Source organism: Tetrao urogallus (assembly GCF_951394365.1).
Source record: "Tetrao urogallus genome assembly, chromosome: 12".
Classification (NCBI taxonomy): domain Eukaryota; kingdom Metazoa; phylum Chordata; class Aves; order Galliformes; family Phasianidae; genus Tetrao; species Tetrao urogallus.
This window is the reverse complement of record NC_136825.1, coordinates 14,792,904-14,818,311: the sequence shown is the minus strand read 5'-3', so window position 1 is coordinate 14,818,311 and position 25,408 is coordinate 14,792,904. Positions and strand designations below refer to the sequence as shown.

General features: G+C 37.8%; 1 protein-coding gene across 5 annotated transcripts in view; it reads right to left on the bottom strand.

Annotated features, from left to right (window-relative positions):
- Nucleotides 1–25,408, bottom strand: part of CHD9 (chromodomain helicase DNA binding protein 9) — a gene marked incomplete at both ends in the record, with an annotated part of 65,276 nt that overhangs the window by 23,899 nt on the left and 15,969 nt on the right. For 3 of the 5 annotated variants that reach the window (XM_079541534.1, XM_079541535.1, XM_079541536.1), the window contains 11 exons: nt 143–319; nt 1,394–1,637; nt 2,521–2,642; nt 4,318–4,455; nt 5,905–5,991; nt 6,453–6,570; nt 7,766–7,821; nt 7,908–7,976; nt 8,628–8,774; nt 11,833–11,944; nt 19,491–19,828. In XM_079541534.1, the coding sequence (XP_079397660.1) occupies nt 143–319; nt 1,394–1,637; nt 2,521–2,642; nt 4,318–4,455; nt 5,905–5,991; nt 6,453–6,570; nt 7,766–7,821; nt 7,908–7,976; nt 8,628–8,774; nt 11,833–11,944; nt 19,491–19,828 (1,608 nt within the window). Of the gene's footprint in view, nt 1–142; nt 320–1,393; nt 1,638–2,520; nt 2,643–4,317; nt 4,456–5,904; nt 5,992–6,452; nt 6,571–7,765; nt 7,822–7,907; nt 7,977–8,627; nt 8,775–11,832; nt 11,945–19,490; nt 19,829–20,999; nt 21,030–25,408 lie in introns of those variants that run through there. The other 2 variants (XM_079541537.1, XM_079541538.1) reach the window with 1 other exon arrangement.

Below are 25,408 nucleotides of genomic sequence, written 5' to 3'. Positions count from 1 at the left end.
CTTTCAGGAACCTGCCTCTTCACAGAAAGACTGCTTAAAAAGTCTTTTCTGACAGGTAAACAAGCTTGTGATTTATCATATTCTACGTAATTTTACAGAAAACAAGTGGAATTAAACAACAGAAGTGAAAAGCAGTACTCACAAGGTTCATTAATTTTAGTCCTTCTAACAGTTTGCAGTTTCTGTTTTTCAGTCTGTGCGCTTCATCAATAATAACACATCGCCACTCAATTGCATTTAGCTCTGGACAGCCACCAAGAATCATTTCAAACGTTGTGATAATGGCTTGGAATCTGTAGGTACCTCGAACAATACGTCCCTAGAGATTCATCAATGCAAAATTTGTTATGTTACACTGAATCAAGTCAATTTAAAGATCTTGTTGACATTTTACTCTAAGCTGGATACCAGATTTTATATTATAACTTAGCTTGTCAGCCTAGGCTGACGTTAACTGTGCAGATCTTGTATCTACATAACATCAATAGGAATTCAGTATTATCTAACCAACAGTATTTTCTAACCACTTATGAATTTCTAATAGTTTCAGAGGATGCACGTAGATAATACGACATTTTTAATCCTGTAAAAATCTGAAAGGCTGACAGAAAAAGACTCAACCCATCAAAATGTGACAGCAATATGACAGTTAGCACTCACACAGTTATGTACGAAAAAATGTCAGCTGACAGCTAAACAAACACTTCTAACCTAGCTAGATCAACTACATTGCTCTGATAAAGAATACAGAAGGCATTCAATATGACAGATAGTACACAGCAATTCACAGGGAAAACATTCTTTTATTAATTTTAGCTACCTAAAAATAAGTTTCTGCTTTACCAGTCATATAGAAACGTGATGATTCTTTTTTTTTTTTTAATACCTGCCTACGTAAAATATATAAAAGAGGCACAAGAAGACTAAAAAAAAAAACCTATGAAATCCAATTAGATAATGTTAACGTGAAGTAATAAGAGAAAAGCAAACTGTACACAAGCAAGGCTAGTTTACAGTAATGAAAATAGCAGCTATATAAAGGAAACAGTTTAATCAGCTCTATTTTTGTTCTTACTGCTCTTCTCATTCAGACTCCAACTGCAACTATCTGCACACACATTAATCTCCACATGTTATCTTATCACTTCTTTGATTGAAGAACTCCTCTCAGCATATCAAAGCATCATACATCTTGCTGCAACCACTTCCATAAGATTTACTCAGTAAGAATATGATAAAGATTTAGAGAAATAAAAAGCTTAAAAAAACACAATGGGAATGTAAATAGGCTTTCTGTAAGACATATGTACAGCTAATATAAAGTGAACTTTTCAACCCTACTACCTGAGATGTAGCTTGGGAAAGACAGTGCACGTAAGTGATGTTACGATACCTGGGAGTCCCTGAAGTACATTTCATATTGCTGAATCATCTGCCTGCTGATCATACTTCCATGGTACACTACAACGTTAAGGTCAGTCCACGTGCGAAATTCTCTTTCCCAATTTGTTATAGTGGAAAGCGGAGCTATGATCAGAAAAGGCCCTCTTATACCAGACAGGAGGATTTCGTAGAGGAATGTAATTGACTGAATGGTTTTGCCAAGACCCATTTCATCTGCTAAAATGCAATTTCGTCTGAAAGTAAAATACATTTATTTGTTATTCAGGTCAAAGAAAGTACAGCGCTCAAGCTGTTACTCAAAAGGACAATTTATAAAACAAAGCTCAAATATACCGGTTCAAAACAATATTCAGAATTGAGGTACTGCAACAGACACTCATACGTTCACTGGTTTTGGTGAAAGAATAAGTTAATGCACAAAACCACAGTTTTCAATCATGTTTAGCACTGGCAAAACCTCGGAACAGAAGGTTCCACGAGGTTGTCTTAGAGAAATATCATGAGGTTACTTTTTGGGACCACATCTGCCCCAATTTAAAGAAATTCAAATCAATCAGTTTTCCTGTAAGCACGCCCACCATAATGAATCTTCTAGTGATCAATAATCTCCACACAAGTCACAAATACAAAGCATCCCAGCTACCATTACACAAACAGGATGAAACAAAGCATCAGTGCCAAACTTCCCCTGAATTTCCAAAACCCAAAACTGAGGCATATAATCAAACAACTATGCAAAGAACCACTGGGTGCTCATGCTCAGCCACATATTCCAGCTCTTCACTCTGTTAGCATGCATGCTCATACAGCTACGGAGAGCATGACTGAGAATTGAAAACATTTTTTCTGTAGATCATGCAACTATGCAGTAAAATGTTATAACTGAAAATATATCTTCAGTGAATTCGACTCTTTTTTGATTTGTTTTCTTTTATTCCTGTTGATAAAAACATAGTTTTCAAAGTTTCAAAGCAAGAGCAATTCCTTTTTTCCATTGTATCTTTTCAGCTCTAAGCAGAGAAACAAAGATAAATTTAGTTAAAACAGTATTAATTCCTCATAACACTCACTCCCTGTGTTAAAACATTTATGTTAACAAAAAATCCATGCTTTTACCTATTGTACCAGTTGAATAGAAGCCAGTTAAGTCCTTCCAGTTGATATTCCCTGAGCTGATTGCCATTTTTATATTCCCTTGAGTGTTCTATCTTCTTCCATGAGTTTGGAGGTGGTCGGTCCTTTAAAAGAAAAAAGAGCATGAAAGTTAGCATGTACTTTTTAATTTCCCCCAAAACAGTTCTACTCACTTTTTCTCAAGCCCAGCCACCCAAACTTAGAAGGAAATTTCTTAGCCTTTAAACTGGGATGCTGTCACTGTTGACATTACTTACTAATGGCCAGTCTGTGGAAAACTGAAATTTGTATTTGCCTATTTAAATTAATACTTTTAAAATTAGAGATTATACTATAAAAATATTAAGGACACAAAACAACAGACTAACAGTATCAAAATATGTCATCTTAATCTCCCTGGCTCCAAGCTTGGGTACTCAACAGCCTGGCAATTACATTATAGCAGGCAACCTAACAAAGAAACCATGAAGTTGTTTTACTGCAACTAAGTAGGATTCCGCAGGAGACACTCTCTTCAACAAGCTCTATGTTACAGCTTGAACAAATTCACAAATTCAAGCAAAACAGTTTTAGTAAGATGTTTTCTGATCAGCTGTACGATCAGCTGCACTTTTTACATTTCCCATGGTTTATGAAAGCTTGTATTTACTCTTGACTCATGTAGCCTTATCTGGCAACTCGGAACTGAATTCCGTGACTCTGTCCTTCCAGTGTCAGCATCCTCTGGCACCCCCTCCCCAAGCAGGGGTTGCTTTCCCCTCCCAGCAGCTGCTGCTGCCTCTTCCCCTCCACCACCAGCAAGCATCTGCCCACATCCCCACACCAGGAGGAGCCACGCTCCCGCTGGCAGGGTTGCACTCAGCAAATGCTTGTACGTGGTGGAGCCTGGAACAAAAAATACTTGTTGCTGATGCTGTCATGGCTATCAGTAGTACACTGCACTTCAATAATTCTTTTTCTCCAAGTCAAATACAGTAACAGAGATGTATATTATTAAGGCCTTCTCAAATGCCAAAATAGCAGGGTTTTAAATAAATACCATAAAAATGAAAAATATAATCTTAAGAGGTTAGCCATGACTACTGTCATTATTTGTAGACAAAAGAAGATTAAAATAAAATCCTACAAATTAAAATACTGTGCATATTCAGTTACATAAAAAAAATAATTAGAGCAAGTGTGGTGTACCACTCCTATGTCTTAAGTCAGGGTAAGCAACGACAGTGACATATACAGGACTTTAAATAGAAGTAGTATTTTTTTCCCCTCCTACTCTGAGACAGAAGATTGATAACTTAAAGACAACACACATTTCGTTGTTACATGTATTTTTCTTCCTTTCAGCTATCTCGTTATTAAAAGAAGAAAAATGAAAGCAGGAAGTAATTATGGAATCTGTTTGACAGGCCTGCTTGTCAACTTCCTTTAGTGCTAAAGCACAAGACTTCACTTGGGTTTCTACAAGAGAATGAATATATTTTATTCTGTTTTCTCCTCATCTTAATGGTGCTTAGATTCTATAATAGCCGTTTTCAATGTGTTGCTCATCACTTAGTTAAAAGCTTAAAAAGTTGTAATGCTTCATATTTTCTCCAAATGTTTATTCTTTTTAACAAAGTTACAAGTTAGATGAAAATATTATCCTTAGGTAACTTAGGTAAGCTCACAAATCCTTCACACAGAATGTCAGTAAGTCTCACATTTTAACACAGAAGTTTACAGTGGAGAAGATAAAATCTAAGTTGCCAAGACAGACAAGTAAAATAGGCATAATTTTACCAATCTCCTTGAGTCAGGCCTGGAAGCTTGCAATTGTTCAAATTCTTCTATTTTTGCTTGATCTACATCTTCTTTCAGCTCCCACGTACTGTCTTCATATGGCAATGAACACCATTTTACTAAATAGTAAACAACAGGCTGCAGAAGAAAATTCTGAATGTTATCAGCTTTCAGTTTAATATACAGACTGTTAATATACCTTACTATATGAGGAGCTAACTTATGGGATATACCTGGAAAGAAAAATACATTTCTAATACTTTCTGAGTAATCTGTGTACTTATCCTTGGCTCCTCATTTTTTTTATTTTTATTTTTTTACTTCTTGTAGAACTTCAGAGTACTTTTTAATCCTGCTTACCCACATGTAACTGTCAGTCTTAGGGAAGATGAATTGCTATGTTTCTGGTAATTGTGGAAATGACCAAAAAAAACCAAAAGAATGTAACAGATGTGCTGCCTAGAACATATCCTTCATTCTCAAATCAGGCTACTTAAGCCATTTTTTTAATCTTGCTTTCTTGCTCTGTAATAGCTTTCCAGGTACAACAGTTGGACCAAATGTAATGCCTCCTACCTATTTCCATGAAAACTGCAGATACAAAGAGCACAGTAATGCTATTTGACAGGGTAAGTTCTCAGCTACAATTCACTATTTTTCAACACAGTCACCACTATTAGCTCTGCATTTTTGCCAGCAATAAACAAGAGACTGACTACATGCTGAGATTGTAAAACTGCTCACCTGTCTGCAACGTGACCAGTTTTTCATGTTGCTACCACCACTGCCAAAACACACCACCCACCACCCCACAGTGCTGGGTGCATCCACTGTTTGGTCCCCATAAACGTTAAGCAAGCATCAATGAATGTCAGTGGGTGCCATTTTTTCTGCATTGAGGAATTCAATGACACACTTTTGCTTCATCTGCACTTTCATGTCAGACACCATTTGGTCAAACTGCCCTCTGCTGCCATGTCTCACATGGCAACAAAATATAATGGACTACTGATGGGAAGGTTCAGCAACTACTGCCACACCATCAACATCCACCTTAGACATTTTGGGCCAAAACTATAAAATATGAGGCATTACTTTTGGAGCAGCCAACACATATTGGGTGCAGGAAGAGCTTTGTTAAACACTGAGGAAGGAGCCCACTGCCAGCATCTCAACTGCTGATTGTCAAAAGCCTGAGGGTAGAGTGAGAGAAGAAGAGAGAACCACCATCGAGATATTTATTGCTTGCCTTCTTGTGCCTTTTACCACAGTGACTCCTTGTCACTACCTGACAGACAGGATCAGTTTTCTGTCTCAACTCACATGGTAATTACTACCTTTCCATCAGTAACCCCGTAAGCATCTTCTACTTTTACATATTAGTAAAAAGAAAAGCCATTGAGCTGCGATTTCTATTTAAAAAAAAACATGGTAATGCAAGGCAATGGCAAGATTGATGTGGATCAATGAAAATATTATTGAGGACTAAAATCATGATGAAATCATGAATGTGTTAACTCTAAAATCTGCTAGAAATACTATTACTAGTCAGGTATATCATCTTGACATGCTTTAAGATACACTTACTTCACCAGTGTCTTTATCTTCACAAAGAGAGACTTCTAATACCCGGTCTACTTCAACATAGTCAGGATTAAAAGGTTCTTCTTCCATCTGTGATGTAAGAATAATACATCAGTTGAAAGGGGAAAAAAAAAAAAGCTGGCATATGCTGGGACTTGGTCTCATCACAGACAAAATCTGATCAAGAATGAATGAATTCTATAATTGGAAACTACTGATGCTTTACAAACCACAACCCCTAACTATTTATTTAGCCATAAAGTTTTGTCTTGGGAAGTTTATATATTGGAGAACCTAGCCACACAAAAATAATCTTTCCCTCATTCTCACATGGAAATAGTTACCCCAATGATCCTATATTTACCAAGCCATTCAAGCCAGGTTAGGTCAGTGACTCCAGAAGGCCTGCTCTTACAATTACGTTAAACAAACAACCCCCAGCTGCAATGCAAACCCAGTCCTAATGGCTAAATTTACTTCTCAGCATTCAGCTGTTGCATTTTAATAGCAAATATTCATCATAACTTTTACTTTGAGTATTTCATACTCACATCTGCAAAAAAGTGAGCTCTTTGTGCTTGCCTTAGTTTGAACCGTTTTATTTTCTGCTGGATTCTTTTATCCTTTAAAAGCTGCTGTTCTGTGGCCCACTCACAGTGGAGATAAGAGCTGAAATTACAGAGATTAACATTAATATATTAATGTAAGCCATGGCTTACTATCTATTTTTAACATAGTTAAAATAATTCAGTTTATAAACCAAAATTTCATTCAAATGAGGAAATATTTTATCATTTAAGACAGAATTCACTGCAACAATTAAAGATTTATTCTTCCAAATAACTGTATCATCTATTATCTTCCAAACGTGCATCGAGTTAAGGTAGTATTTTTTCTTTGTCCATAGAACTCTCTGGACTCACAGATTTCTTTCAAGTGGCCTGAGAGGAAAAGCAAGCACATTTAAAAGTGAGCTTAAGTAAGTTCAATTTCTGACATTTTATCAGAGAATATCCATAAATCCACAGATGCAAGCAACAACAAAAAAAGAACTAAGAATATCCTTCAGAGATTGAAGAACTTAACTGGGCCTAGCTTTTTCACGTACTTAACGTGAGCATCTCTTCAAGTGTACTACAATATAGCTAAACTAATCTAAAGAATCAGTGAGGGGCATAAGCAGCAGCAGCAGCAGAGCCCACATCAGAAAGGAAAATGCAATCAGATCCTTTAAGAGGAGAGACATGAAGAAGCAGGGTCGAGGAAGAAAGAAGAACGAGCACCATTTTCAATGGTAGCCATACCAACTAACTGTACCTCAAGTGAATTTTTCTGAAGTCAGATTTAGTAGCTGGACAGAAGACAGGTATGAAATGGGGAAAAAGACAATATGGAAAAAGCCATTTCTTCATTCCTTATTTCCTGCTTCTGATGTCAATTCATTTCTATAACTAGAAAAGCTTTTTTCTTCTCAAAACAGAAAGTGACACCTACGCCAGCCTCTCCTAAATGCCCGACACTGTAAATCTAAAAGCAGCTCATTTAAATTCATGAAATTAAACTTAGCCTCAGGCAACGTTGCCCCTGCTGAATTTAATAAATAAACATTTTCAAAAAACTCTGTTCTTTCGGCAACCACAGCTGGCAGCTTACTGGTCAAAGCAGGTTTCAAAACAGCATTAACTTGCCAATTATTATTCATAACATAACAAAGATTTTTAGCAATTTTAAGTTTGCAAAGAGAAATATGAAAAATGACAAAAACGGGTCATAAGCCATCCTTCAGTAGCACAAAACTTTGGTATATGTATATGGTTCCACACTTCAGTCAACAGCTTCAACTGAACAATGTGGTAATACTTACTAGTTCTTGTATTTTACAAAAAACTCTTCTGTTTCTACTGTCATCCCAGCAGATACCTAAGAAGAAAATTTAGAGGAAATGTAAAATGCTGAAGTGAAACATATTTTAAAATATATAATTTCATCCAATGACAATCACTTACTTCTTTCTTTATTATCCTAGAGGATAAGATTTTGTCTACAATTGCTGCATCTTCCTCACTTGGATTCTCCTATAAACATAGGAAAACAATGCTATCATTATAAATAGCAGTAAATGCTCTTTTTTCAACCATATCAGGCTTAAAAGCTTCATCAACAAGAGTGGCTTGTTAAAAGATCAACAATAAAGGTAACTACAACTTTCAAAGGTAGCAGTCTATCATGCCAGTAGAGAAATTTTGCACACAGTGAATATTTCCACTCTTCCTTGAACATACACACGTCTGCTTTAAGGAAAAAATAGTACCTGAATACGATTGTCTTTTTCATTCAACTGATATTTGATTACTACTGTTTAGGCTGCAAAATACATTCCCATACTAAACCAAAATCTTCCAGACGTTTAACCTTAAAATGAAGGCTTTGTAGATTTATAGAGAGAACTATGTGCAAAAGTACAGGTAAAAGCATCAGACTCCATACACACTTTTCATATAAATTTCCTTTACAAGCAGTGGTGATTCCAATGCTTTCCAAAAACAGACTTATTGTTTTTCTGTTGCTAAATTATTCTGATGCAGTAGACACACTGCGACCTTCATTACACAAAGATGGAGAAGCAACAACTCTGGCAGACATGTTAAACACGTAAGTAAAATGAAAACAGTGCAGCATGTGTCAAGCGCAGATTTACCCTGAACACCGAAGCGGGTTTTACTCACCACAAATAATTGTAAAGGCTGCTCAGCAGGTAAAGGAGCAGAATTCTTTTTGATTTTTGCAGAAGCTTTAGCTTCTTCTTCTGACTGTTTTCCTTCTCCTTCCTCAGCATACTTTTTCCTTTTAACTTGACGATTTGATCTTCTCTTCTGCATGGAGTAGAAGAAAGCTAAGAAGCTTTACCAAACATTTCCTCTTACATGGATTGCAAATTTCAGGATATTTAAGTTAAACCAAAACCGAAGGCCAAAATTTGATGGAACATATGAAGCATGTGAATCACAGAAAAAATAGCCACTAAATATTATTTTCAAACAACTAAACTTTACCTTTTTCCCTTATGTTTTTCATAGGAATGTTTGATACTTCTATTTTTAGAGTTCAAAAAGGAATCACAGAACATCAGGATATATAGCAGATCTTCAATAAGACAGCATCAGTAGTTTCAACAGTTTCAGAGAACTGATCATCACCAAAATAAAATCAGCAAAGTAAATGAGTTTCTTTGAATTAATTTCATTATAGTGAGCTACACAGCAAAGCAATTTTTTTATTTAGGAAAAGCCATTGGTGATTTCAGTACAGTGCAGTCGTCAGTTGAAGAAGAAAAAGTTGTGAACAGACCGAAACCCAACATCCCTGCTGTTATACAAGCTTCTGCAGAGCAGATATTCAGTAACAACATGATTGCAGAACCAGAACTTTCTTCCTGGCTGTTAAGCTCAACCCTTGGTCTGGCTGGTTGATGGTAAAGGCCTTGCTATACTTTAATGACAACTTCTGAAGTGTTTCGGTAAGTTAGCGAAGTAGTGAAGTATGCACAACACAGCATTTATCAAAGAATGAGCATCAGATCGCTCTTCTGGAGATGATCAGACAGTGAAACAATCAGCTTTCAATAATAAAGCAGCTAAAATAACTATTCATCAACAAAAAGCGTGTGTGTGGAGGCTGAGAGGAGGGAGGTGTGGTGGGGGAATTTAACACAAAAAGGAACTTCATGTTTTTGTCATGTTACGTTTAAAACAATGTATAAAAACGTTTAAAACAACGTAAAAAAACGTATTGTCACGTTACAGTTTAAAACAATGATAGGAACATTCTTATTAAAAATGCTAGTTAATAGGAGCTATGCAAAATGATGTAGGAATTAAGAGCAAAAGGTTAAAGAGCTACATTTTATTCATTAAGTAGTTAAAGTTTTCAAAACCTACTGAGGTGTTAAAAAGCATTTTCAGGCTTTCTCAGTATGTCTTTATTTGATGTATGAAATGATTAATAAAACATCAGCAGACATACGCTCTCCAATGTTAATATATAATCTCCCTTGTTTGAGAAACGCTGTATTACTTCCCTGCACTGAGAAATATGGTCACAAGTAAATAAATATAAACATCTGATGCATAAAATAAATCAACATACTTAAAGAATACACTTACTGAGAAACTAAGCATACCAAATGAACTAGGGAGAATAACCTAAAATTACTGCTCCCATGGGCTTACAAACAGAAAGCTACTTGCAATAGGAAAAGAAAATTATGACCATGTTGAAAAATTAAACAGAGAATGAATTAGAGCAGAGATGAAGGAAAGTAATGGATGTTCTTGTTATGCTTCTCCCCAACTCCTCTGCAGTTACCAGAGCAGCGTTATGTGGCATTCAGCAGCACAATTATTTCCTTTCCAAGATACCACTCAATATCACCACTCCTTTCCCTTCATGCAAGAACTACTTAATACTAAAACTAAAATAGCAAAAAGCCCGAATCAATAACCAAAAAGAAAAGATCTCCAGTCTTCTGAATTACAGCTGTTGACCCACAAGTTTATATTCATGTGATGACAGGAATTTAATCGCTAACCTATAGTTCTTCAGAACATCAAACCCCTTTTTACTTCCTTTTACATCTACTAAACAGGCCTTCCACACTAAGACAAACACCCTGAGGAATAAATCATTCCATGCTCCCTTCCAGGTAACATTTACCCAAGGCACTTTATCACCTTTAATAGAAAACCATTCCTGGAAATGGCTTCTGATCCCTTTTTCCCCCCATCATTATAATCTGCAAAATACTAAAGGTCAGCTCTGCATTTGATGATTATTTTCAGACATTATCATCAGATCATACAATTAACTTTTACTCATCAATTTATTATAAATATTGATTACATCTCCTTCAATGAAACTGCCACAGAATAAAAACCTGCACATTTTCAGAATGAAATGTTACATTTTAATGGAATCTGCCCAAAGGAAGAGGGTTACAATTCTGTTACTAATATGCATATGAATAAGATACAATCACTTACATAGTTCATACTTCCTTGTGCATGAATTTCGCAAATATCAGGGCTATCTATTAAAACAGTGAATACAGTTAAAAGGGAGAGATTCCTGAAAAGAATGGCTACCACTTCAACCCTCAATCCTGCACTTCCTTCAGCTGTGTTCTACATTGGTTGCTCTGAAAGTAATGCCTCCTCTATTTGTTTCCATGGAAACAAGAACAGATGCAAAGAGAACAATGACACTAGCTGATAGAATAAACTCCCACCTATAAAACACTATTTTTCCACACAGGCACCACCATCAGGTGATTTGTTCAGATGAGCTGATTGTGACATTCTTCACTTTGTGGTGTGACAGGTTTCCATTTCCATCCAGCACACAGCTTGTATTTCACATCACTGTCACCACTGCTGAAATACAACACTCACCACCCCAGTGTGCTCACACCCACTGTTTGGTCTCCATAAACATTCAGCAAGTGTCAATGAATATCATGGGCACCATTTTTTCCATATAAAGGAATTCAATGACATCTTTGCTTCATAAACACTTCCATGTCAGACATCATTTTCTCAGACTGCCCCTCTGCCACAAGGCAACAAAATGTAACAGGATATTGACGGGAAGGTTGAACCTCTACCGCCATACCACCAACACCTGTCTCTGATGTTGTGGGCCAACATCATAAAATAGGTTTCATTACTTTTGGAACAGTCCTCATAGATACAACTAGAGCCTACCAGCATGCTGAAATGATAACATAAAGATTGTCATCTATGAGAGAGAGACATGAGTGACAGAACGAGGCAGTCAACTGCCGCTGTATGAAAAGAACTAATTCACTGGAGAGATGGGAAAAAGAAAACCTATAGACAACTACAAATTTAAGGGGGAACGATTCTGATCACTTACCTGTGAATCTTCATCTTTCAATGACTTCTGTGGAGTCTGCTTAGCATCAGACAATTCATCTGAAGATTCATTTTTTCTTTTCTGTTTCTTACCCAGCGTGATGATTAGCTTTCTGTTAGGGGAAAACAAATAAAACCATCTAAATGAACGCTATATACTAGTTTACTTCAAGCTTAAAAACAGTGCCAAATCTATAACCAATACCCTCAATTCTTGTTACTATAAAAATCAAAAAGCCCCACACCCTTAAGAATGCAAAACACTTCACAGAACAGAACGGTACAACTTGATAATATGTTTCATACTCCTGTTAGTGAGTTTCTGTACAGGTAAGCAGTCAGCTTCATCTCAAAGTTCTCTGTATCAAATACTATACACCTATAAACAAATATTTGAGATGAATCTAAAATCCAGACTGACAATAAGAAACTACAAAGATAAAATTAGTATAATTGTCATCTGCAGATGATGACAGTAAATAACTTAGTTCAAATAGCTTCTCATTGTAAAATTTCTTCTCATTTATATTTTTAAAATTACCTGGACAACAATCTAAAATGATTCAAAGCTGCCTGACATGCGTAGCTTGTATGTATAAGTCTGTCACTGAACAGATAAGAGGAAATTGTACCAATCTGTTTGTCTTAAAAAACACCATAATAAGCCATATTCAAAACACAGATTTCTCTCTAAGAGCACTGTACTAAAGAAATCAATTCTAAAGAATGAGCACTAATGATTTATCAGTACAGACTGAAAGGTTATGCTAGAAATTATGACAAAGTAATCTGTTTTATCTAACGAGTCGAAATATTTCCTTTTCCATATTCAAGATGTGCCAACCACTGCTCTTTAAAAATACATTTTACATGCCATCTAATTATCACTTCTGCATAACAGAAATAAGAAAACTGACACAACACACAAATGGTCTCTGCCATTTTACAGAACCAGTTAAACACAAGACACTAACTTTTATACAGATAACTGATGTGTTTGATCCCAAAATGGTACCAAATATTGTCCACCCGGAAAGCCATCAAAGAGAAGGTGATGGCTGAAACACTTTCCTCATTTGCTCCTCTTTGGCAGAGTCTATCTAGGAGAATCATCAGATGTTTATGACAATCAAACTAGGAGTCCACAAACAAAATGAAGTTACCAAACATTAGGGATAGATAAAATAACATGGCAGACAAAAAGATTACAGACCTTCATAAAAATGAGTGTTTTCACAATGTTTTCAGTTGTTAGCCAGTAGGTTACATTCAGTTAAAAAAAGAAAAAAAAAAAAAAAAAGCATTATCTACTTCCATCTTCTTTGACTCAGTATGAACTGAACTTCACTGGCAACACACGATGAATGTGCGAGAAGCACGATGACAAATCTGTTTCCAGAGCTGCCTGTTCAAAGCCAACTTCTGGTACCTGGTGTTCACCTCTTTATCTGTCTCTCTTTATCTTCCACTTCCTACACCCAGTACTTGTCTTCAAGTGCATCTTCCTGATATTTTCTTAATATCTTCCCTGCACGTCACTGCTCTGAATGTTTCTTCTTTTCTGTGGATATGATGCCAACAAGAGGAATACATGCATAGTTTCACTTCCTTCTGATCCAGTGCCCAGAACCACCATGCTCTTTGATATTATAAGTTGCTGAATGACAGCATGGTGCTAAAGTCATGCATTTCTATTAGTAAAAATGCAATCTGTTCATATCTTGGCCAAAAACTTATTAGAAAATGTGCTACGTGAAAACAATGATTTTCAGAAGCCTGAAAACTGGATCAATTCTGAGGGTTTTTTTTTTTTTGACTGAGAGCAAGTTGCTTTGCCAGTTTGTAAATCTCTGCAGGAAAGCATAAAGATACTTGGCTACCATCCCTTCTGCCAAGCTGAAACAAACTGTTCTGAACAGCAACTATCTTTCTGTGAAAAGGAAACAGCACTCTGCAGACTCAGAATAAATCATATCACTAGACTCCATTCCAATTTCACTTTCACTTGTGTTTTTAAAGTATCTTATTATATAATAGAGAAATAAAATGATTAGGCAAGGTAGATTAATTCAACACTTTTTTTTTCTTTCTTCTTTATCAACAAAGTAAAATAAGAATGATGAGAAACTTACAACAGTGGAAGAGACCAGAAAGAAGCCACCTCAGGAGATATTATTACTTTTCATCCTAAGCACATAAATCCTGAAGTATTTTATGTCTACAAAACTACAACTCAAAGTACCACCATTTGAGGAGCAGATCTCTGGATGCTGCAACTTCTTCCTTACAAACTAACAGCCAGTTAGAACCTGGTTCATTCCTGATAGGGGAACAATGCCACTGCAAAGTTGACAGCACTTTTAAGGGCTTTAAAATTATGAAGAAGCCTTAAAACACTGAACGTGAAGAGGTATTAGAAAAGAAAGAAAACAGCAAACATACATTAGGCATGTAAGAAACAGCACAATATTGCTGACTTTCAAAGCATACCTTTAATGCACCACTTTTAATTCTTAAAACACAGAAACAGTAAATAAGTGGTTATTAGTATGTGTAAAGCCACCTTCCAAGTATTTTAATCTGTAGTCAAAGTATTTTATTTAATTACTAGTAACAGAACTACAGCATTGGTGTTTTTAATCACTACAACCTTTGCTAAAAATTCTATTAGCAAAATACAAAGCAGATATCTCCTTGATAAGACTGCGTATCTTCTTCAAATGGGAGATGCACTGGTAGTATAAAAACAGCTGCTCTCCTCATTTCAGCATATGTTTAATAAATAATACTAACACCCAATGTTACCCACTATCTCCTCCTCCAAATATATCTCTAATTAATAACTTTTGGATTGCAGACAGATTTTTTTTTTAAGCACTCATCTAGTCTTACTTGGAACAAGCAGCCATTTCAAGCTCCTACAGAATGGGAATCATAATGCAAGAAAAAAAAAATGTTTAGTTATTTTCCTGACAAGACCATAGTGTTGTGCATTCAAATATTTTGCAGTAATTAGCAGACTTAAGAATACATCACTTAAGCACAAATGATGCATCAAAACTTGAGTTTGGAAGCAGAGGAAACTATGACAAGGAGTCATGGCTCAGTATGTGCAAACACATCCCAGGAGGATGATGAAATTTTACATTCGTGCCCTTTAAAGGCATGAAAAAAACAGGGTTACTATCGAGTGGAATAAAAAGATTCAACGAGATCTCTTCCACTTGTGCACAGAACTATTAAACAGCATTTGTCTGACTTATACAAATTACACAATAAGAGAATTCACAATGCCTGATTGCTAGGAAATTCTCTAGACTTTCTTGTATTTAGCCCTAAATGATGCAAGGTCAGCATAATGTGAATGGTTTCCTTTTCCTTCCCCCTTCACAGTAGCAGGAGTGCTGTTAGGAACAGGAACTGGTGTTAGGAAGGACTCAGATCACCTTAGCAGCACCACATCAACAAGAGAGGATATAAAGACTTTCTACCAGGGTTCACAACTACTCCTTTAGCACATTAAATGATGAAACTATTTCTGATAAATGACAGTAGTTCGGAATTTAAGGGCTACCACTCCGGATTTAATTCTGTTACATCTAATTCCTAAGGCCTAAGGGGGATTTATTTAGTTATAGGTACTCTAATGATATCACCCTTTATATCACTAATGCAGAGCTGCTGCTTTTCATCAGGGCCGTGATATTTAATTTTGTGTTTGAGTAGGTGGGAATACTTGAGAGCGATATAACCTAAATGCCAATCTACTTTTCTGAACAACAGAATGTTCACAAATTTGTAACTCTTCAATCCCTTACATAAAGTGGTAAAAGACGCATTTAAACCAAAAATTCTATCACCTTAAATGGATGAACTGAAATCACAAACAATTTTAAAAGCCTGCATGTCATTAGGAGCTCTATGCAAAACATTAAGTGTTTAGGTTCCTAAATAGATGGCTGAATGGACAGCATATGAAGGGTGGCTTTGAAGTCCTCACAAAAATTGTAAAGTAACTTAATTGTAAAGAGTTAAGTTGATCAGTAATCAACATACAAAGGTAACTGGTGACACATTTGGTAACCCTAAATACATTATACATGCATTCTTACACTGCTAATAGCTTGTCATACGCTTGGTAATTTAAAAAAAAAAAAAAAAAAAAAAAAAAAAAAAAAAAAAAAAACTTACTCATTTATCTTTACCAATCTTTATGGCACAGAACTTTACTAATTCTTGGATCCAGTTCTAAACCAGTGGGCTGAAACCACAGGCCTCGCTTCTTCGACTTAAACAGGTCAGAGGTTTAATAATTTTAAGTAGAGACTTCAGAAAGAAAATACAGCCTGCCTGGAAAATAATTGCTACTAATTCATAACTAACTGTGATCCACCAGAAAGAATTACACTATAAATTTTCTCTATATGCAGATCTCAAAGGAATCATGACAGAAAATGTGAACAGTTAACATGAAGTCCCCAACGACAAACCAATTTAATTAGTGAGAAAAGGTCTGTTTGAAATCATGCCATCTCCCCTGTGCCCAAGCACACAGTAGCCAAAACGTGACCCTAGACGAGGGCTGCTCAGTGCCAGCAAAGCTGTGTCGCATTACATCTAAACACAGACTTTTTCTTTTTAAATAGAAACCGTTGGCTCACAAGCAATGTTATAAAAGTCTGTTCAGCAACTAGCATGCCAGTTCCACTCTGCCAGTTCAGCAAGGCAGAGCATATCCTTTTCACAGCTGGATCACTAACTCTAAATCCTGCTCAGGAGCAGCACAGGCCACATTACACACTAGCAATGCCTGCGAGCGTAATCCAGGTTACAACCTGCTGTTTGAGTATTGACTAGAGAAGGCACACTCAGGCCCCGTCTGATAACAGAGGGGATGTGAAAGATCAAGTTAAAAGCAAGCAGGGGTCACCTGAACAACGAGCCTGACTTCAGCCCCTCTGAGAGGCACAGCTCCTTCCCCCAGCCTGGTTCCCAGCATCCCAACGGAGCTGAGCTGTAACCGTTACTGCCAGTTCCAAGCACCTCCAGAGAGACGGCCCAGCGGGCAGCAAGGCACTCTGCAGGGATGGATGCGTCACAGCCCAACTGCCTTTAAAAGGAAAGCCGGATGCATTTACACAAGTTCTTCACTACAGCCTAACACACACTTCATTTGTTTCCTCAGTGTACACCTTCACTGTCTGTCTGTAAAGCTGATGGTTTCATTGCTCATTAAAGAACTGTACCTGATAAACAACTTTCAACTGCTATAAACTTATTTTTTATTATTTTTAATGACTTTTTTACTGTCTTCAGGTTTTATGCTTGCATTTAAGCAAGAAGAGTTGCATATAAAATTTGGTTGTGTCTTCCCCTTTAGTATCTTTTCCTTTGAGGTTTCTAACAGCTTACAGAAGTTTTATTTCCCAAAGAAAGCCCAAGGTTTTCACGAAATTCAAGTTCTCCCTTCTCCTTCTCACCTAATAAGGTACTTCTGCCTTCTAACATATTACTTCAACATGATAAAACTCTTAAGGTTCAGTGGGAAGTTTTATTTTATGAATAGGCAGTTTTTAGCCATCCTAGAGTAAGTGTTCTACTTACATAAGATCAATAGTTACATTGGCATAGTAAACACTCATAGGATTATTTTTAAACAAACGTCAGGGTCTTCTTGCAATTAGTGCTCTTCAAAATCACTGCAGTACATACTCTTGCTAAGCAGTTGATATGTTATTTGTAAAAATGCATGCATTATAGAAGATATAGAGTTAACATAACGTAACACCACGTGAAAGTACTCATATAAAAAAAATGCATGTGGGTGTCCAGAAACAATATACTTTGTTGGACAGCTGTGCATCTATGTAAATTCTGTACAATTTGTAATAAGTAGCTCCAGAAGACTCACTTCACAGTTCTCTAACAGCCTCTGAGTATTGACCCTTCATCTACCTGTCCCACACTGTTTACTTGACCACACTTCCCGACAGAATATTACTGGAGCTTTAGGCAGTTGGGATGGTAAATAAAGGGGATGCAAACCTTCACAGCTTGTGGCCAAGTTACCTAAAGTTGACGTAAATGGGAGGCTGTCTACCAGCTTCAGATCAAGCGCAAGCATCCCTGTTAAAAACATTTTGACAAATGTCTACCTGTCATTTGATACTGCTGTGTGACAACTAGAAAACGGATGCAAATTGATGTGCACAGCTAAGCATTTCATGAAGACGAAACTGAATGCTGAACTGTTACTCGCAGGGAAGAGTTGATTTGACTATTCTGATTAAAAAATATTACTGGAATTATGTAGCATATCAAAAGGATTATTTTTCAGCAGCTTCTGTTAATTGTTTGGATGAACAGCTACAAAGCATACTTAGGGCAACACACGCCAAGGTTCCAGAAAACGACACTAGCCAACAGTAGTGTGTAAGCTTCCTGATTAGAACGACCCACAAAATGTCTGCTATACAACACGAATAAATATGAAAGCAACTTTGGGAGTATATATCCCAAGCTCAACTTTAGAAGAGATGGGGTATGGGGAATCGAGGACGAATTGTGATGAAATGCTCAGGTGCATAAGCAGCATTCATTTGCAAATCCATAAGCAAACAGAAAAATTAAGACCAGTAAAGTTCTGGTTAAAATCATGTAACATTTAGAACAGTAACCTTTATAATATCAGACTAATTCTCAAGGAAGTAGTTTATTTGGAACATACAAGAATAGTATCACACTAGGAATAAAAGCAGAAATGCAGAGAAACGGGCTGATTAAAAGAGCATTTGTTTATGCTGTCTAAACATGAAATATGCATACGAGGCATTTAAATCTAGCCAGATATGCCAGTTCCTATTTCTGTTATCACTGGAAGGGATTTCAAAACAGAATTGAACCATAGCTGAGGTTTCTGTTTCAAGTCCTGACTGACAAGCTTCATGTCGGAAATCACATTATTTCCTTTAAAAGTATCCTGGAGAACTAGGTTAGCTCTGCAGTCAGAAGTGTGCCAGGTATGGAATTCCTTGCAGCTCTCTGACATCTAACATGTTTCTTGGAGGCTTCTTACCCCCAGGGTATGAGCCCAGGTCGATACAGCTGAGTCTGCTGTATCCTGAATCTTTAACAGGACACTCTAAATTTATACTACTAAAGAACACAAAATACTTAAAATACAAATATGCATTGTATTTTTGATACAGCACACAATATCTGTAAGAACATTCATCTGCTAGCAAGTTCATTAAACTTCCAGTTTCGTCCTATGCAGTTTACCATACATCGAAAATATAAGCCAGAATTGACAAACACAGCATTTATATTATCAGATAAACTTAATTTGGAGTCAGAACAGATGACAACACTAGATGAAAGATAATTTGGTGCTGTCTATGCTTCAAAGAAAGTATAAAGTAATGCTGGCATAAATTTAAAATACAGAAGCCATTCCTTTCAAAGGACAGCTTTAAAATGATTTCAGCTGAAGAGAAAACAAAGCACTCTTGTTCCTGAACAAGAAAGTCCACACATGGACTTCATTAGGAAGAATTCTATGTAGGCAGTAAATGAGAACATTATCAGTAAGCAGTTTGCACTTTTATCACAGATTTGAGAAATCTGAAGAGAAGTAAGAAGACATTTAAACCTACTTACCCAATTTTTGTTTTCTCTTTAGTTTTGGATGAGGAACCAGTTTTTGGCTTTTTGCTTTCCTTGTCCTTGGGTTTCGATTTAACTTTTCTACCTTTCTTTTCCTCTTTTCCTTCAGCTGAAACACTGGGGAAGTTTTCTGGACTCATTACTCGTGGGATGTTTCTCTCTCCTCTCTCTTTTGCTTTTGCAATCGCTTCAGATATTATGCGATTTGCCTTCTCTTGTTTACTTTCAGAGTCTGCTTTTTTCCTCTGCTTCTTTTCAGACATTGCCCTCACCTGGGTATTCTGTGACTTGGTATGTGATCCTGAACCATCAGTCTTCTTGGAGGAAGGAGGCTGCGGCAAGAGACAAAAAGTAAACAAAAAACCCTTATTTTAAGATACTAAATATTTCTTAGAAGAAAAAGTGCAAGCTTTTTAAATCCGGGATTAAACTTGCAGAGACGCATACAGACACAACAAAGAAGGAATTCTGCTTTTACCACAGAATGGCGTGGGTTTCAGAATAAGTACATCAATTGTTGACTTTAAACAACCAGTCTATGTCCTAAAATTAGTTTAAAAAAAATCTTCCCCTAATTCTGTGAGCATTCTTTCCTTCTCTGTAGTTCCTCACACCGATCCGTAGCCTTTCAAGCATTCCCATACATTTGATGCACATCTCCAACATCCCCAGAAAATATTCTCCTCATAAAATCGGAACAAACCAAGACCTCCCCAAAGTAAGAGCATTAGCATCTCTTCTTTGGTAAGATACCGAGGCACAAATACCTCAGAGCAAGCATCATATCCACAAGGCTTAAGCGGTGCTAAACAGAATCATTAGAACAGAATCAAGATTTAAAAAGCAATCCAAAACCAAGCCTACACTGCTCTCCCTGATAAAAGGATCAGAAAGCAGTATTTTTAATACGACCAACATAGCGCCAGTATCTGAGTTAGAAAATGTACGTCCTGTTTTGATTTTCAGGCTTTTCAGTGCTATTTCTCCAATGCGGGGCTGTTTACACGCAAGTGCAATGCCCCAACCACCAGGCTCTTCACAGACCAGAAGACATGTTTTTGCTTTCTTCCCCTCCCCCTCCAAGGAATGGAAAGAATTTCCTATTCAAACAGACAAAAACCGGCAGATAACACTTATGTTACATTCTCACCCGTAAAGGCGCCTCTGACTACAGCACGAAGAAAAGCCACCAGGAATTTCCAAACACATTTCCAGGCTGAATCCAGTGCACTTCACTGGATCCATTTTCTACCCGCGCCTCATCAAAGGCAGAGAGCGGTGCTGCGGCAGGGAGGGAGGCCGGCGCGGGATCACTGAAATGCCACCTCAAGGCCTACAAGCTCTAACAAATAACCATGGCTCGAGCAAACAGCAACAAGCTCAAGATGGCGATGCAGCACGGCTCCCGCCGCAGCAGCCAGTAATAAGGAAGGTTATTCAATCCCATTAGCCTTTTAGCCCAAAGAACCCCTCCTCCTCCCACTCATTCAGGCTTTCACTTACCCTTCCTCTTGGCCTCTTCACTGAAGACATTTTTGGCGTCAGACAAAGGCTTGCCCTCTGCTTTTTCAGCACCCCAGGCAGTGCTCAAGAGAAAAGCATTGAAAGAAGATTGCTAAATGGCCTATTTAGCAAGCTGCAGCCAAGATATGCACAACCCTCCACAAACGCACATTGTGATTTATCAACATATTCCTCCCTTGGTGAGCACACAGCCGCTGATCGCCCGGCGCAGGTAGGGCAGAGCCTGCCCGCCGCCCCTCCAGAGCAGGATTTCCAACACAGCTGTAAGCAGATAGCCAGATTCCAACAAAGCACAGAAAGAAATGAATGCACAAAGCATCAAAATGCATCAGCATGAATATTAGAGATGTCGTTAAAAATACTGACTCCTTCTGCGGAAGTAGGCCAGCAGATGGTGCTACCAGTTATTATTCCATTAGGTTCTGCAATTTAACCCCCAAAGGACTGCTCTTCCCTACATGTGGTATCGGGATTAACTCTTCCTCTTCCATCTCCTGCTGTAAAACTGCAAATACTATTTTCTCTTAAGCTGAAAACTGTGGGAACTGCGTATTCCTGTGGCCAAGGCTTCCCTGCAACATGACGAGTCTCGCATCGAGATGGAGAGGCTGCAACACAGGCATTAAAACCTTGGGCTGTGGCCTCAAACATGTTTTGTCCTGCAATATATCTTTTACTTTTCTCTTTCTGCAATTGAATTCTGTACTCCAAACAAGCAACAGCGATTACGTAAGTGTCCTTTTGCAGAATTCACAGCTTTTTTCAGAACAAGGAGGAAACCCATACCCTGCTTTTCCCCCTCCCCCCTCTGCCCAGACCATCACACACCTTGTGATGAAGGCCTGCTTGATCACACAGGACACGGCCAGGTGATAATCTCTGCCTACTAAAAGAGCTTTAAGATGCTATTCTAATAGACTCGATAAGTTTTCGTTCTATTCTTGTCAACGTATCAAAGAGAAGCAAGCAGCTGGTATGGTTTTCTGATTTTTGATTTTCTTTTTTTTAAAGTCATTAGAAAAATAAGAAACTTTGACATCACTGCTATTCCCTATCAACATCCTTGCTTTTCTTGGAAGCCCATTTAAGAAGAATCAGGAAATAGACTGGGATATGACTTCTCTTAGGATTTTGGGACTGTTCAAGAATATGTCTTGATTGGGATTTCACTTCTTCAGCCTTATTTCAAGATGAACTTCAATGTTCAGTGGTACAGATACATGGGATGAATTTTTTTAGTTCTCAGTGTCATTACCTTCAAGTATATTTCTGCAAACATGCAGCTTAACTACAAGGACAACTATTACATTTTCATTTTAGTTTTTAGAACTGTAGCAAAGACACTTTGATGTTATGGTTATCCAACCTATAACAGAAATTGCAGTCATTTATCTCTCAGGGTTACAATTTCATAGCTTAGCAAAATGCTAAATAATGTACTATTTTAGCATTCTGAGATCAGCTAAATAAAATTAAGGAAGTTTCCTAATGCACTCTCAGTATAATTTCATCTTTCAGCCACCAGCTACTGAAGCTGGTAACATCGGAGGATTTTAAACATACACTGAAACCTTCCTGAACCATTCTGGGGCTGAGAAAAACAAACAAACAAACAAAAGTGCCAAATTACTTAGTGGGTAATAATGGCAATGGTAGCTTTTTGGCAATTTTCTGAAGTAGTCTTCCTAAACATTTAGTTGCCTTAAAAAGAAGTTTCTTATGACATACCTACTCAAAGCTGCCCCCCACATTACTCCTCACCAGCTTCTATTACCTCCCTCATGTAGAACTGGGAGCACGCTGGTCGAGGTGACTGGCTGTTTTAACCTGGAGGCTGACCCACTACTTCTTGGGCCATACTATAGCTTCTATATTAAGTTACATGTCCTGCACACCAGCAACACTAAGCTGTTTGTTAGAAAACTGAGAACATATCCTTTCAGTTTTGCTACGAACATTTCTACCATATGAGAATAACATCCATGAAGACGGAGGATGACACCAGCCAGCTATCACAAGCTAAATAAAGCTGTAATGAAACCTGCATCAGGGAAGTCACCACTGTCACACACACAAACAAAATCACAAAGCAACACAATTGTTTTGAGATTACAAGAACCAGAAATACCCTTGCTTTACAAAGAACAGTATCTGCATGTACCTGGCAATCAAAGCAACGTAAGGATCTAATTCTGCAGGGGTCTTTTATTCTGAGTATTGATTAAATATTTTTAAAAAAGTACAGTCATAAACAAACAGTTATAAATTATCATGTACACTGGAAACAAATCCCCAAAAGCTGCACAATGTACAACAAAAAGGGCGAAGTCTTCTGCCAAGCAAAAAACCCTCCCATCACTGAGAAGAGACACAAATCAGACACCCCCAGGTGCACATCTTTTTGCCAGCAGCGTACAAACCTATTCCATCCATCAGCACTGAGAGGAATTTTTAACTGAAGAAGATGTAGGAGAAAGTGGAAAGGAAAGCCCCAAGGCAGTCACGCATTTACAAAATGAGCATTTTATTTGTAAAAACAAGCTTCTAGTTTTCATGGTCGCGAAGATGGTCATCCAAATATAGCTGAACACTAAACAATGCAATGATTAGCAGGTATCTTCTGCTGCTAACAGCTTCAGCAAACAGCAGCCAGTGGCACTACTGGGGCTCAGTCAGCTGCCCGCCCTACGCTGAGTCCTGTGGGCAGCAGGAAGTGCCAAGAACCACAGCTCTGTATCAGGTTCATGCTGGTGCCACCCACAAAAGCCATTAGGAGCAGCATGTATGGGCTGTATTGCTGTTCACACTGAAGGGCTATCCTTAAGGGATATTAAGGGTGGAACAAGTAAGACAACAGCTGTAGACTTCACCACACGTGCCTCACATTCACAGGAGATGGTGAGCACCACTATTCAAAGTACATAAGCAGCATTCAAAGACTCGAACACAGTTTTAAAAGGTAGAAGGTACATTACACATCAGATTGGTATCTTAATTAAACTAACGTCAAAACAATCAGGTTACTGGACAGTATCCAGAGAGGAAGTCATTGATCATCCCATTTCCTACCAGTACTCTGCTGAAGGCGTTCTGCAGAAAGGTATTTCTGCAACACCTGCATGGCATTTGCAAGACAGGCACTTCACTTGCCTAAAAGTACTTCCCACAGCAAGGGGAAACCACTGCCATGAATGCTTACAATCAGTTTTCTTCTTTTCCTTTGAAAACCTAAACACGCTTCAAATTTGTCCTACAACATTAAGTAGTTTTTCCACATCCCCTGTGTATCAACTTCAAAGGAAGCCCTAGGAAGAAAATGTTTTTAACATACAAGAAGTTTCCATCTCCTAGGAAATCCTCCCAGATCCTGCCTTACCTGCTCCATGAACAAAACATCTCTTCTGCTTTTGCCAGAACCCATGGCCATTCATGCTAGAGCAGGACTGCTTTCAACTCTGTCCATGCACAGTCTTTATAGTCAAGTCTCTTTATTGACTTGCATCCATTCTCTATATCCTCTGAGGACCTGCAATGCCTTTCCCTGGTATTTTAGTGTATCATGCATTCCTGACTTAATTATATTCTACATATTTGTATTTTTTTAAAAGGCTCTCACTCATGCATATGCTCATCGAAATACTAGCTAAGAATTAAATAATGATCCTACCTATTGTAGAAAACAGAAAAGCTAAGCTTTACACTTGCAGTGCCTCTGAAGATTCTTTTATTTCTAGTAGTAGGAGGCATCAGCAGGAAGACACGACCACTAAGTACTTTGTGTCCTGAGTGAGAACACAGTTCTTGCTCATCTACCAGGACCTGAGGCAGAACAAGATGACCTTGACATCCAACCACGCTGAAAGCAGCTAAAATTAGCCACCTGGAAACCTGATCCTCTTGCACTGCCACTCCATCATCTCTGTCCATGTTAATTCATAAACAAGGAATCCCTTTGTGCATGTCAAGTCGCTGAAATAATATCAATATCCCAGCTACACCGCAAATACAGGAATCACCTAAACGATGATCAGTATTGTGTTTCTGTCCAAGTCAGATTGTCATTTATTTTCACACTGTGATCACATCAGAATTTGAAAACTGCAAATGCTTTAAGCTATCATACTTCCCTTCAGAATTTTTATTCAAGCTTTTCACACAATAGCCCGGATTGGAAGGGACCTCAAGGATCATGAATCTCCAACCCCCTGCCACATGCAGAACCACCAACCTCCCCATTTAATACTACACCAGGCTACCCAGGGCCCCATCCAACCTGGCCTTGAACACCTCCAGGGATGGGGCATCCACAACCTCCCGGGGCAGCCTGTTCCAGCACCTCGCCACGCTACAGTAAAGAGCTTCCCCCTAACATCCAACCTAAATCTTCC